General features: G+C 39.7%; 1 protein-coding gene across 2 annotated transcripts in view; it reads right to left on the bottom strand.

The window, feature by feature from the left end:
* The window catches only part of Sspn (sarcospan), a 42,259-nt gene extending 29,634 nt beyond the window's left edge, over positions 1-12,625 (bottom strand). Inside the window, exon 1 of one of the 2 annotated variants that reach the window (XM_063238413.1) lies at positions 12,518-12,625. Coding sequence is in view for 1 of the 2 variants with exons in the window: in XM_003470454.5 (XP_003470502.1) it covers positions 6,683-6,961 (279 nt within the window). In the remaining variant the exon portion in view is untranslated. Of the gene's footprint in view, positions 1-6,682; positions 7,202-12,517 lie in introns of those variants that run through there. The other variant, XM_003470454.5, reaches the window with a different exon arrangement.
* Between the last annotated feature and the right edge of the window lie 538 nt (positions 12,626-13,163).

Raw genomic sequence — 13,163 nt, 5'->3', positions numbered from 1 at the left:
TTCATGAATGCCATATGCGTAGGTGTACACACATGAATTTTAAAATTATCCAGGGGATGATCAAGTGAGCTCCTTTGCTCAGGCATCTGACAGTTATTCCTGCCAAGTTTTATCTCAATACATGGAGAGCTGAGGCTGTCTCCAAACCATCTGAAAGAGGGTGTGCCTCTGAAACAGGTTTTGATACAGTTTATGCTATAAATCCTGTTCTCGGCATCTATTATTTGAAACTTCACCGTTAGCTTATGAACTCACTGCAGTAAACCTGGACTTAAACATTCACAGCAGATAATAAATAGAATGTTAAAGATGACATCATGAAATCCCATCTAGTTCTTGATTTTGATGGGGTTTTTTGATCAGTACCTCTGTTGTTTGCCAGGTTCTAGACCCTAAAAATTAGTGGCATTTTTCAGGGAAACGATATCTATTTCAAATTTGATGACTAGCTTCTATTTCTGTCCTCCAGTAACATAGAAACATACATGCTGAGCTTTTCTGTGTGCTCTTGTATATGCTGGTATCATTTTATTGTTGATGCCAACCCTGGAGAGAACAACATGAACAAGCAGATCCAGTTAAAGAGCACCCTTAATAGAAATGTCAGGGACAGAGATAAAGGCAAGGAAAACCTACAAAATATCCATTTCCTCAGAACAAATTGAAAGTATATAGTACTATATTAAAAATCCAATAAACTGTTGGATCAAATATTAGGAAAATTCAAGCCATTGATTCTTTCATAGAAGATAAGATCAGTAATTAATGACACTTAGTAATTAATTAGCAACATCAATCCTACTGTGTCATCATTTATTCTAATTAGGGAAATGTAAACTAAGTTAAAGGACTTTTTCCTTTCTCTTCTCTAGGCATATAGTCATTCTATTACATGGAATAAAACATTTTGGTAGGGTGAGTTGAAATGTCCTGGGACCCAAAGTCATATTCCTGGGTATGAGTGCTGCTCCCCCTAAGAACAGGTGGCCTGCATAGAATGTAATGGTTAGAAAAAGCACTGCTGTGGTTTCTTGAGTCTTGAGTCTTTCTTTTCCTGCCTTCTGCCTGCCATGAACCAGTTCTCCTCTGTGACGCCCCTCTACCATGACACTCTGGCTTGGAACCAACCAGTGGGTTATGGACTGAAACCTCAATAAGCGGTCAGTCAAATTAAACCTTTCCTCCTTTAACTTTGGGTGTTAGGTAGTTTGTCTCAGGAGTGAGAAAAGTAACAAGGAGAAATGGTTATGTGCAAGTTCAAACAAGCTTTGATAAGGCCAGGTAGAAAACAAATAGATTTCAGAGCTGGGGATATAACTCAACAGCACAGATCTTCCTGGCAAGTACAAGGCCATGAGTTCAATTCCCAGGACCAAATAAATAAATAAATGTAAAAAAATAAATTTCAATTCTACACGCTGGGTATTCAATTATGTATCAGGGGATACTTAGTAGATCTGTAGATATACAATATACATAAAATGAGAGGATAAATTATTCATTTTCATTTGACTATCTCCAAATTGTATGCACTACAAAAAAATTAAAACAACAATGATTGGCATCTCAGAAGTTTCCAGAGATTAACTATCTAAGCTAATCTTTAGTGCTGAATATATTCACAATACAGGATTTAAACAGATGAGGATCTGCCCCATCTTCTTGTTTTTTAAAAACAGAAATGTTTAAGGACAGTTTTCTCATTATATTTGTACTCCTTTGGCCCTTGTATGTCTAACATAGGAGAGGCAAAAACATGTTTTTGATCAATGATTTTGAACATTTAATGATTTTGTTCAATCTTAATACTCCTCAATTTTTAGCTTCTTTCTGAAATTCTTTTGGGAAACTTTCTCTAAATTCTTGAATATTCCATTTTCTTTGTTTTTTGTCTTTTTCCTTTTTATCATACCGGGGATCGAACTTACGACTGCCTGCTTGCAAGGCAGGCGCTTATGCCGCTGAGCTAAATCTCCAGTCCCCTCCATTTTATTTTCATATACTCATTGAAACTAATTTTTTGCCAATTAAGTAAACTACATTCCATTTTAGACTTACAAGAACCTCTTGTGCCTATAAGACAATTTTCCTGCCATTATCTATTATTCATGCTCAATGGAAGATGAGTCAGGTCATGTGATTACCATTCTTCATTTCTTAACAAACTTGTGATACTTTCTGCAGGAAAAATTATTTCCCAGTGGTACATGGAGCACTGCATTGGGTTTGGAAGCATACTTAAAGTCTCAGTATGAAAAATAACAATTACTAGGCAGTGTGTTCCTAAGAATATAATTCTAGATTTAATTATTCAAATGTCAAAATCACTATATTGAATATTGGCACAGCTGTTAGCTTCTTGACTTATCAAGAGTTTGCTCTAAAATTGATTTCAGTGCTAAACCTTTTTCTCTTCCAGTTCGTCTCCTAACTATGATCAAATCATTTTGCTAAATCATCATGTCTTACTTTTTCTATTTATAAATATGGATAATGACAACATCTGATCCTACTTGCTATATGTCATAGGTCTACTTGCAAATTTTATAGTATATTCTGTTTGAAAATAAATAACTACTCAATTTTTCCTTCTATTAAGTCAAAACTTAAAATAGCTTTTAAAAATATGAATACACCTGCATTCTGAATTTCTTAAGAGTAAATTAACATATATTATTGAAGTTCTTGACAGGACTTTTAATCATTATATAATCAAATGATGAGTTTTATGAATGGTGTAAAGGGAAATATGTTTTTCTTTTGTTTCATCCCTTACCTTAAACTTTGCAGGGTTATTATTATGGTATATATCTCAGGGTTTTTAGTCCAATGGGAAGGATACGGGAAAATAAAAAAGAAAACTAAGGAACACAATAAGGCAAAGAATTCCCACTTTCCCTGGGAACATTCCTCCAAGAGCCAAGATACCAACACACTCTAAATCCCCACTGGCAAGAAGAAAGAGTTTGCTCTAAAATTGACTTTGGTATACCCATGCCAAAGCAAATAAATCAATGCAAGTGAAACACTTTGAAAGGTAAATGGACTTTAAAAATATTTGGGTAGGTTAAATTTTCTAATGCGTAGTATTCATTACTGTCAGATATGATAAGGGTACACGTCCATCAGGAATGGGGGATTTCCTCCAGGTACATGACTCATTACTTTTAGACCAATGCTGAATACAGTGGACACCCTTAACAAATGTTACTGAATGAAGAAAAATAAGCCAAGGTTAAGTATGTAACGCTCTACCTAAATCAGAACTGTATGCATCTGAGTAAAAAGAAGTTAAGTTCCCAAAGTTCTTAGATTCTTTTCATCTATACACAGTTTGGATCAATGAGAATTCCAGAATGATGAACAAACCTGAAAGCCTATCTGACCTAGCTACTCAAGCCATGGGGAAAAAAATACAGATTAAGCTTCTACTTGCTGGGATCCTTTGTCCCTAGCCAAAGTCAGACTCAGAGAGGTTGACTGACTTTGTTCAGGGTTTGAGTCTCAAACCACCTATACAGAATTTTGAGAGAACAACAGTTACACGGTCTCCATAATAGCGCCATTCTTTTTTTTCTACTCTTTTAGAGCAAGCTTTCAAAACTGAAGTAAAAAGACCTCGGTTCTCTTTCTGACTGACAATGAATGAAGAAGTAAACATAGAGGACAGGTAAGGAAAAAAATATTCCAGTTGTCTTTCTAAAATTTCTGGACTGAAGTCTTTGATCATAAATCTCCAAGGGCCTCTTTCATTTCTAAGTAGAAGTTCACGAACACTTAGCAAGTCCTCCAGGCACTGGTCAACCAGAAAGAAATTTCTCACTTAAAGGATTTTTTCAGACACCCCAGGCTGTATTATGGAAATGTAAACCGCAAATTGCAAAGTAACGGGATACACCACTGAAAATTAAATTGATTACCTTATTGTAAGAAGCAATCAGAATAAAGATCAAGCAGAAGAGCAATGCACATTAAGTTGCAGCTTTTATGAGTGTACATCAACCCAAATTCCAGAAGAGGGTGTGGCTCTGTCTCCACCCCATGGAAGGCCGGTACTGCTTTGGTCTAGTGAGTCTCCTGTACAGGGCAAACTTTTCAGGACTCTTTGAAGAATATATGAAACCACAATCACTCTGGACCCCAAAGGGAAAATGACCCTCAGGAGGCCCTTCTTCTCCAGGTTCATTTTTATAGAAATGCTTTTACAGAAAGCTTCAAACAGTATAATACTAGACTAACCTAATCCCCTTGTGATTGCCAAATAGTAACTTGGCTGAGAACCCTGAAAATTGAGATGGCCAAATTGATATCTTCTTCTAGGTTCGCACTGGTCTTGGGAAACGCACTGAATCCAAAATGACTGTTCTGCAAAACTACTGTTAAAATGGAACTATTTCTTCTAGCTTTGAAAAATGCCATTACTCACGATTGCTTCACTAATAGTGAATAAAAGCACAAACTCATGCACACTTCCGATCAGCTGGCACTATGCTGTGGGCTTTCCATGCACGTATTTACTTAATCCTCAGAACAACCCCCAGCATTCTGATCTCAATAGAAAGAAATGGAAACCTAGTGAAGTTCAGTAACTTGCCCGAAGTTATTCAGCAAATAATGTCTGAGCTGGAGTTCAGCACCAAGTGCGATGAGGACAAATTTACATTTTGCCATCGCCCTCCCTGTCTTTTCTCTTTCCTGAAAACTTGGAAAGGTGCCTGTGACTAACCACAGAGAGCATGGCAAGGGCAAGCACAGTATCTGTGCCAGGCAGTTTCACGCTGGGAGGACGGTGCTCCTGGTCTAGCTGCTCAGAGACCCCCCCCACACTAGATTCAGGTCATCTCTGCTGGCTGCCTTGCTGCGTATAGATTCTCTGTCAAAACACAGTTCAAGATTATAGATATCACCAGGGCCACACACTGAGAGCAAACTTCAAATGGAGCCTAGATTATAAAAAAGAAAACCAGAAAGAACAGAGATCAGGCCATATATAAGGTTCCTTGTGCCACACCTTCGGCAGTTAAGAACATCATATCCTATTGGAGGTTTAGTTTATGAACCTGCATCATTTGTATGTTATGCCTTAAACATTAAAATAAATCCCCCCCACACACACACACCCCACCTAATTTGTTTCTTTGATACTGGACTCTTTGAAGATGAAATAAAAGTTAGGAGATATATTTAAAAATTATATCCTGAAAACACTGAATCAAAGCATTTCATTCCTTGCTTTCTTCTTTGTCGAGGCTTTAAGCACAGATATTTTCACCCTGCCTATGTTGACAGTCATCGAGGTGACTAAAATACTCAGTATATCTTAGTGAAAAGCTATTTTTAAAATTACTTGATTTAGAAAACTCCAATCATGATAATTTCATGGGACTTCTTAGTACACAAATTAAAAGTTTCAAATTACTCTGCAAGCATTTGTGGATTGAAATAATCTTAATTAGAAAATACCTGCATTAATGCATATTTATCAGGTTTAATGCCTGCCCTGATTCAAATTTTGAGGGTTATATGACTTACAACTCCTGTGGTCAGTGAAAGTAATAATGATGCCATATGAGACCGACAGACTGGAGGTGTCAATTTTAGTCTCTCCCAACACAGTATGGGTTTGAGAATGTCATGTACTTTCTTTTAGCTTCTTTCTTTAGGTCTGAAGAGGAATAACTTCCCCACCAACAGCATTCATTGTTTCATGGATCAAATGAAACAAGGCACTGGAAAGTTTAGCAAACCAAAGGCACTGTAATACAACATGGTATCAAAATTGTAAACCCAGTGCAGGGGGTGGCAGTGTATCCCAATGAGGAAATCACAGATGGACCTGATGGTGCTCTTTGTCATTCTCAAGAACCCACCTAAGTTGTCACATTTGAGAAATGAGAATCAGTATCCCACAAGGACGGGGTGGGAATTACAAATAAAATCTGGTCGGTCTCTAGCAAGGCAGGCACACAGTAGGGACTCAATAAATGGCACCCCTTTTAACAGGAAAGAATTCGTCGAGTGAAGCCAAGTATGCCAGTGTTTCAACACTCACCCCCTAACAGCTGAGCGCTATTCTGCTTAGAACAGTACATCCATTAGCAGAGTCCCAAATAGACCTCTGCGACGGCGGCCAGCACCCTGGGTTTATCCCACTTTAGATCCTAGTGGATTAAAGCTGTCTAGCTGCATTCACTTTTCTTGTCTTAGAATACTATCTCATAGAACCTACTAATAGATCCTCAGCTGCACCAAGCCAATGCTACCCATCGGGTCCACTCCAACTTTTTCTAACCGGCCTTGAGTCTATGAACTTGCTTTGGCTTTCCACTCGTGTAGAGGCAAGCGTGGGGTGGCTGAAAGGGATCAGGAAGGAGCCCAAGTGAGTGCTGTTGTTACTGAGGCTGTTCCCTGTGGCCACTGTGAGCAGCCTTTGAGAGCTGAGGTCCCTCCCTAGCTCCAGCAGTAGAGGCAGGGCCCCCTGCAGGCCCGGGAGCAGCCAGCAGAACTGCACCGTCCTCCCGCGTGCAACCTCGCCCCCCGGGAGACCCACGGAGCGCGCGAGTTAGAGGCGCGGAGCTGGGAAGGGCGCATGCAGCTGGGTTAGTCTTAACTCGACCATGCGGGCGGCTTGGCATTCCTGTTTGGCAAACGCATTTTAAGGCAAAACAGACTCGATGCTTACAATGATCCCAGCCCAATATGGAGTGTCTCTGACTAGCAGGGAGGAGCTGATGCTCGCCATGAGGAAGCCCACCACGGTCACGGCGATGCCCAGGGCCAGCTGCAGCAGGGCGAGCAGCAGCGGGAACCGGCAGCCGCAGCACGTCCGGGCCTCCTCCTCCCCGCACTCCTTGGGGGCCCCTTTGCCCTTCTTCGGCCCCGTGTCGTCGGGCCCGGCGGCGTCCGCGGCTGGCGGCGCGCCCTGCCTCGACTGGCCGCGGGACTGCTTGTCCTTGCCCATGGCGGCCGCAGGGCTGGGGGGCCGGGTGGCCGGTGGCCGGGTGGGCGCGTGCGCGGCGCCCGGGGCCCTGGAGCGCGGCTGGGCGGACTGCGCCTGCCCTGGTATTCGGATTACGGAGGCTGAACAAATATGGAAAACATTCGGAGCCGCCTCGCCAGCCTCCAAAGGCCACGGCAGCCGCGGCGGAGGGGGATGCAAGGGGGGTCGCCAACTGCCAACGCGCGGGGACGCAGACGTTCCCCACTGCGGGGCCCCGGGCCTCCCAAGCCTGAGCGCTTTGCACGGGCGCGAGTGAGTGCGTGTGTGTGTGTGTGTGTGTGTGTGTGTGTGTGTGTGTGCACGCGCGCGCATGCCTGTGCGCGCACGGTGTTTATTAGGTCCCTCTCCCAAAACCCCAGGATTTTATTGTTGTTGTTGTTGTTTTCTGGGAGGTGCAATGCAAGGTGATGAATGTTTAAATCATTTGAGTTTAATTAATAGACAATTTAATCCCTAATAGGCTTTGCCAGGCTCCAAGCTGTGAAGTCATTTCCAGAAGTTAAATTGTTCTAATTTTCCAACACAGGCATATACTCTTGTAAAGTTTTGCAAGCCAAATGACAAATAAAGGCATGTTCCCATTGAGGTGTTTGCTTTTAAAATAACTGCATACAGAGATGATGAGCTCTTTCACACGTTTTTGTTTTTTAAAGCTCTTTTATGAGCACACTCCCCCCATAGGGCATATAGCGTCTCTCCAGCCAGTGCTGCCTGGAATGTTTAGGGGGTTGTCCCCCACTGGAGATGGACTCTTTTTTTTTTTTTTTTTTTTTTTTGTACCGGGAATCAAACTCACAACCTAGCGCTCAGCTATGCCGCTGAGCTAAATCCCTAGCACTTAAGATGGATATTTTTACCCAGGAAACATTGAGGATTTGTTTTTAAACATCTATAATATGCTGGAAGGGAGTTCCAGATAGAGACACACCTGGCCTTTCACCCAAAGTCACGAAGCAAATCCATTAAACTGATCACTGTCATTCTTTTGTACCTCTGTTCAGTAGCACTTAGAGCAAATTTCAGTGAAGCCCTTAGGAAATGACCCTGTCACCCTGAGATATTTATGCCCGCTTTGGTCATTTTACTAGTGGGAAAACTATTGAAAAATAAATGAAGTTGCCCAGGTGCTAGCATAAATGAAGCTTATTCCTACGTTGCTTGCAATCAGTGTATTTAAAGAAAGTCTAATTTTCCACCGTTTCCTCAGCTCCCCCTTTAAATGGCCAAGATCTCACAAAAGTACCTATGAAGAAAACATATCCTTCACCTTACTTATTTTATACACTTCGGTACTCTCCCTATACTTGAAAAAAACATAGCCCACAGACACAGTAATTTAGAGAGTAGAACACAGCTGGGTGCGGTAGCTTGCACCTGTAAATCTAGCTAATTGGGAGGCTGAGGCAAGAGGATGGCAAATTCATGGCTCGCCTGGGAAACTTAGATCTTGTCACAAAACAAACAGACAAACAATGACAAGGGCTAGGAGTGGACCTCAGTGGTAGAGCGCCCTTGGGTTCCAACGCCGGGCCTGAAAAATCAAAGAAAATAGGATCCAAACCCCCCCACCCCAGTTAGCAACAAAGGTCACTGTCACCTTTGGAACCATCACATCACTAGAATTTCTACTGTGAACAATTCAAATTGGCATCAGACCAGGGCACCTACTTAACTTGGATCTGAGAACAACCCTAATAGTGATGTAGTGCAGTGCTTGACTTTTCTGTGTGAATGCAGCAAACATTTCAGGAAGCCAAATGAATATCTACAATTATTTTCTCTTGATAATATAGCTCCCAACCACTGAGTATCTAGTCTGCCACAAGCACACGCTCAGTGTTTTAGTCTATACTCTCACTCCTTACAACCACCTTGGAATTGCAGTTCCCCCGGTAAAGATGAAATATGCTGATTATCAGCATTGTTAAGTAACTGGATTATGGATTCACTCACCTAGTTAGGAAGAGAGTAAAGGAAACCAGATGTGAGCTCCCAAACCAGTGATCTTCTGAGTTACCTATTTTATTACTTTCATCCTCTATGTGTACTGCTTTTAGGCAAATGAGTACTGGACCTTTTGAAATTTTATGATTGTTTAAACAATTTAATTATGATGGATAGTGTTGTTTCTACCACAGAATTAACTTTGGCCTTGAATCAAAGGCTGAGTACTTTACAAAAAAAATCTTGATTTACTACTAATATATACCTATATCATCTGTACTATATGACAAATATCCCCCAGGGGGCTGTGTGTTAAATATTTGGTCCTCAGCTTGCCACTACTGAAAGTTGATGGAGGCCTTTAAGACATGGGGTCCAGGTTACTGGAGGTGCCAGTGCTAGGGATTGTGGGAAGGAAATCCCTCCCCTCTTTCAAACATCCCCTGCCAGCTACTCCCACCATGATGTTCTGTGCTGTCACAGACTCAAAGCAATGAGACCAACCAGCCAGAGACTGACACTTCTAAAACTGTGGGACAAAATAAATCTTTTCTCTTTTTAAACTGACTTATCTCAAGTATTTGTTATAATAAAAGAAAGCTGACCAAGACATGAATGGAGATCATGAAACAAGTTTCTATTTGTTGACTATACTGCTGGGCTCTCATTTATTTAGGAATAAAATATTCCTGGCTTTTCCCACAAAAACCTTAACTTTGACTTAAGTTAAAGTAGTTGAGTAAGATAATAGGATATTCTCTTCATTATTGTTAAGCTTAATTGTGTCAATTTGATTGGCATGAGAGCTGCCCAAGGGAGAAGGAAAGCACACTTCTAGAATTCCTGGGTGGGTCAGGGAGGTGGCACCTTGGGTACTATGCATAGTTCCTGGCCTGGTCCTCTCAAGCACTGTTTCCTGCTGTGCCTCCTGAATGTCACAGTCTAAGTGTTTTTGTTTTGATATATCCTCCCACCAGGATGTTTTTGCCTTGGAGTCAGCTGATCAGAGAATAAGTCCTCTGAAACCATAAGCTAAAGAAACTTGACTTCCTTTAAGTTTGTGGTATCTCGTAATTTGTCCTAGCAATGAGAAAGCTGATTATTATGCTTGTGGATTAGATTTGACTTCCAAGTTTCAGAACCAGTTATACACATACTGTGTCTGTTACTGATGACGATAGCTTCCAAGACCCTATGTGGATACCCGAACTTGCAAATAGTAACACATCCTATATATGCATTTTTCATATGCATTACCATGATAAAATCTGACTTATAAATTAGACATGGTAAGAGGTTAACAATTAATAATAAAATAGAGCAATGATAATGATATACTATAATAAATGTGACTTAAAACTTAAGAAATTTCTATTTCTAGAATTTTCCATTTAACATTGTCAGAAAGCAAAACTACAGGTTAGGGGACAAGTTTATATTTTATTAAGAAAGGCGTACTTTGCATTTCCCAGCTGATACTAGTTACCAATGCAACTAGTTACCAGTGAACAACATCCCAGATAAATTGTGATGTTGCTAGTCTGATTACAGCTGTCTAGTTCAATTTTCAGATTCCAGGGAAGCAGGCTATAGTGTAGGAGACCTCACACCTGCTTAGATTTCTAACAGCACTGGTGCATCAGTATGTGACAGGGCCTGGACTTTGCCAGTATCAGGAGATCATAGTGATAAGGAGAATATTTTCACTTAAATGACACAGGAAAGCTTACACAACGAAGACAGTGAGAAAAGTTGTCAAATAGTGAATGAATTCAAGGCTGATATGAGTGTGTGGTTGTCATCCAAAATGCAGTGAGAAAACTCTCCCTTTTGCATGTTTTTTTCCACTGACAAAAATAACACCATTTTAGCAGAAATGAACAAAGTTTAGCAGAAATGAGCAAGGGCTTTTTTAATATTCATAAATTACGATGGCACTGCTTTATAGGTTAAGCAGTAACTTCAGATATTTATATTGTCAAAAAGAAAAGCAAAGTAGAAAGTGTTTTCAGATACTCTTAGATGCTCTCGTAACTCAAAACTGACAGAGATTATAAATCACAAATTGGAGGAGAGTAGTTAATATGTGTTTTGAGATTATTTTGATCCTCTGGGAAAAAACAAAATTAAGCTTAGTATCTCTGTCTTTATAGTCTATCTCAAATTTAGCATTATTTTGAAGTATTTATGTTTCAGAGGTTTAGAACAAGAAAAATGATAATAACTCTTTCAAAGGAGTATCATTAACAAAATGTCTTTAGGAAATCCAACTAGAAATAATCTCTAAACCAATATACTTATGAAAACATAGTCTTAGATAGGCCAGGAACAAAAAAAGATTTGATAGAGAAATTATTACAATTCCAAGGTTGATATCATCTCTTTAATATGTAATTACATATATCAAAAACATTCCATTAGATTTGATATAAAGGAGTATCAAATGCTGTGCAGAAAATAACTAGGGACTTGTTTTCCTGTGAAGTACTATTGTCCCCAAATGTCTAAGAAGCCTCCATGCCCCAGAGATATTACTGATCTGTGCATGTGTGCATAGAAAAAAACTGTATTCCTCTCCATTTTATTTCCAATTTCTATGTCATTAATTTCTAAAATGTCTGATGGCCTGATTTTTTTCTCAAAAGAATTGATACACTTATAATTTTTGCATGGTGGTTTATATTTCTGAGTTAAATGTCATAGAAATAACATTGCCTAGTGGTCAACAGAGGGCTTGTAACTCTCCATTCTACAGAAATTCTATAGTGATTATAACTACCAAATTGTTTCATGATGTGTTTTACCTACTTACAAGATCTACCTTGTATTTTTGTCAAAGTTTTTAACATGTACTTTGGATATTTCCACTAGATTTGATGAAGTAGAAATAACTACATCTATTTGAATTAAGAAATACCAGGAGAATAGATAAATTATATTTTATAGTCAAATATATATATATATATTTTATAAATAAAGGTAATTAAATACCAGAATAGATAAGTAAATTATAACATATTTATAGTCAAAGGTATATATATATATATATATATATATATATATATATATATATATATATATATATAAAATATATTTTAAAGTGAAAGGTAATCACTAAAGATGTGATTGTGGAGCTAGGATGAAAGAATTAACCAGAAAGTTCCAGAAGGGACTGTCTGGGCAATGGAAGTAAGTCCACTTCTATCACACATGGGTGTAAATAGTTTCAAAAGTCGTGAAACACTTAAACTCGATGTAATGACAGCTTAATTTTTTTAAAAATGTAATAAAAAGAAAAATGCAGGAGATCACTGAATATGTGCCAGTAATTGATAACATAACAAGCAGGATTTTAGGGTGCTTTGTTTTTGTCTTTATAAATTTAAATATCTTACCAGACTCTCCCAATTTCTCTCCTCCCTATCTGCCTTCTACTGATTATGTATTGCTACTTAATAAGCCATCCTAAAACTAGGTCATTTGAAATAATAATAATCATTTGTCATTTTATGGCTTCTGTGAGTCAAGTATTCCAACAGGGCACCGCAAGGATAGTCTGTTTCCTTCTGTTACCTGGAAGCTTCGGATCACCCGGGGCCTTCACTGGAGCAGGAGACTCTTTTCAAGCTGGCCCATTCTCCTGGCTGGCAAGTTGCACCCTCCATCCTCATGGTGGCTGCTTCACCTGGAAACAGAGATTCAAAGACTGAGATTCAAGGCCATCTTTTCTGTGGTATAGTCTCAGGAGTCATTTGGTGACATTTGAACCACATTCTTCTAATCTTTAGTAATAGTTCACTAAGGCTAATTGTAGCTCGCAATCAGTGAGAGAAGAACTAGGATCTAGCATTTGAAAGGAATCCTACCTCCACTCTGGGAGGCTGAGGCAGGAGGATCACAGTGTCAGGAAGACACTGTCTCAAAATTTTAAAGAAGACTAGGGGGTGGAGAGCAGGGTTTGGGAGGTGGGAATAGGGATGTAGCTCAGTGTGAAGGCCCTGGGTTCAGTACTCAGTACTGGACAAAAAAAAAGTCCTAACAGAACCAGGGAGCATCAAAGACTTATTTTAAAACTGCTCAAGTGTCTGCATGAATAGAATGGCCTTTGCTAATCTGTTGAATACTGTGTTCCTCATGGTTCCCTTCTTGGTCCTCATCCTTCTCCTCCGTATTCACCAAAGACTCTGCAATGCATTTTAGCAACCCAGACTTCTCTCCT

Source organism: Cavia porcellus, unplaced genomic scaffold (genome assembly GCF_034190915.1).
Source record: "Cavia porcellus strain 051 isolate PalLab524CR breed Dunkin Hartley unplaced genomic scaffold, mCavPor4.1 scaffold_27, whole genome shotgun sequence".
Taxonomy (NCBI): Eukaryota; Metazoa; Chordata; class Mammalia; order Rodentia; family Caviidae; genus Cavia; species Cavia porcellus.
This window is presented reverse-complemented; position numbering and strand designations above follow the sequence as displayed.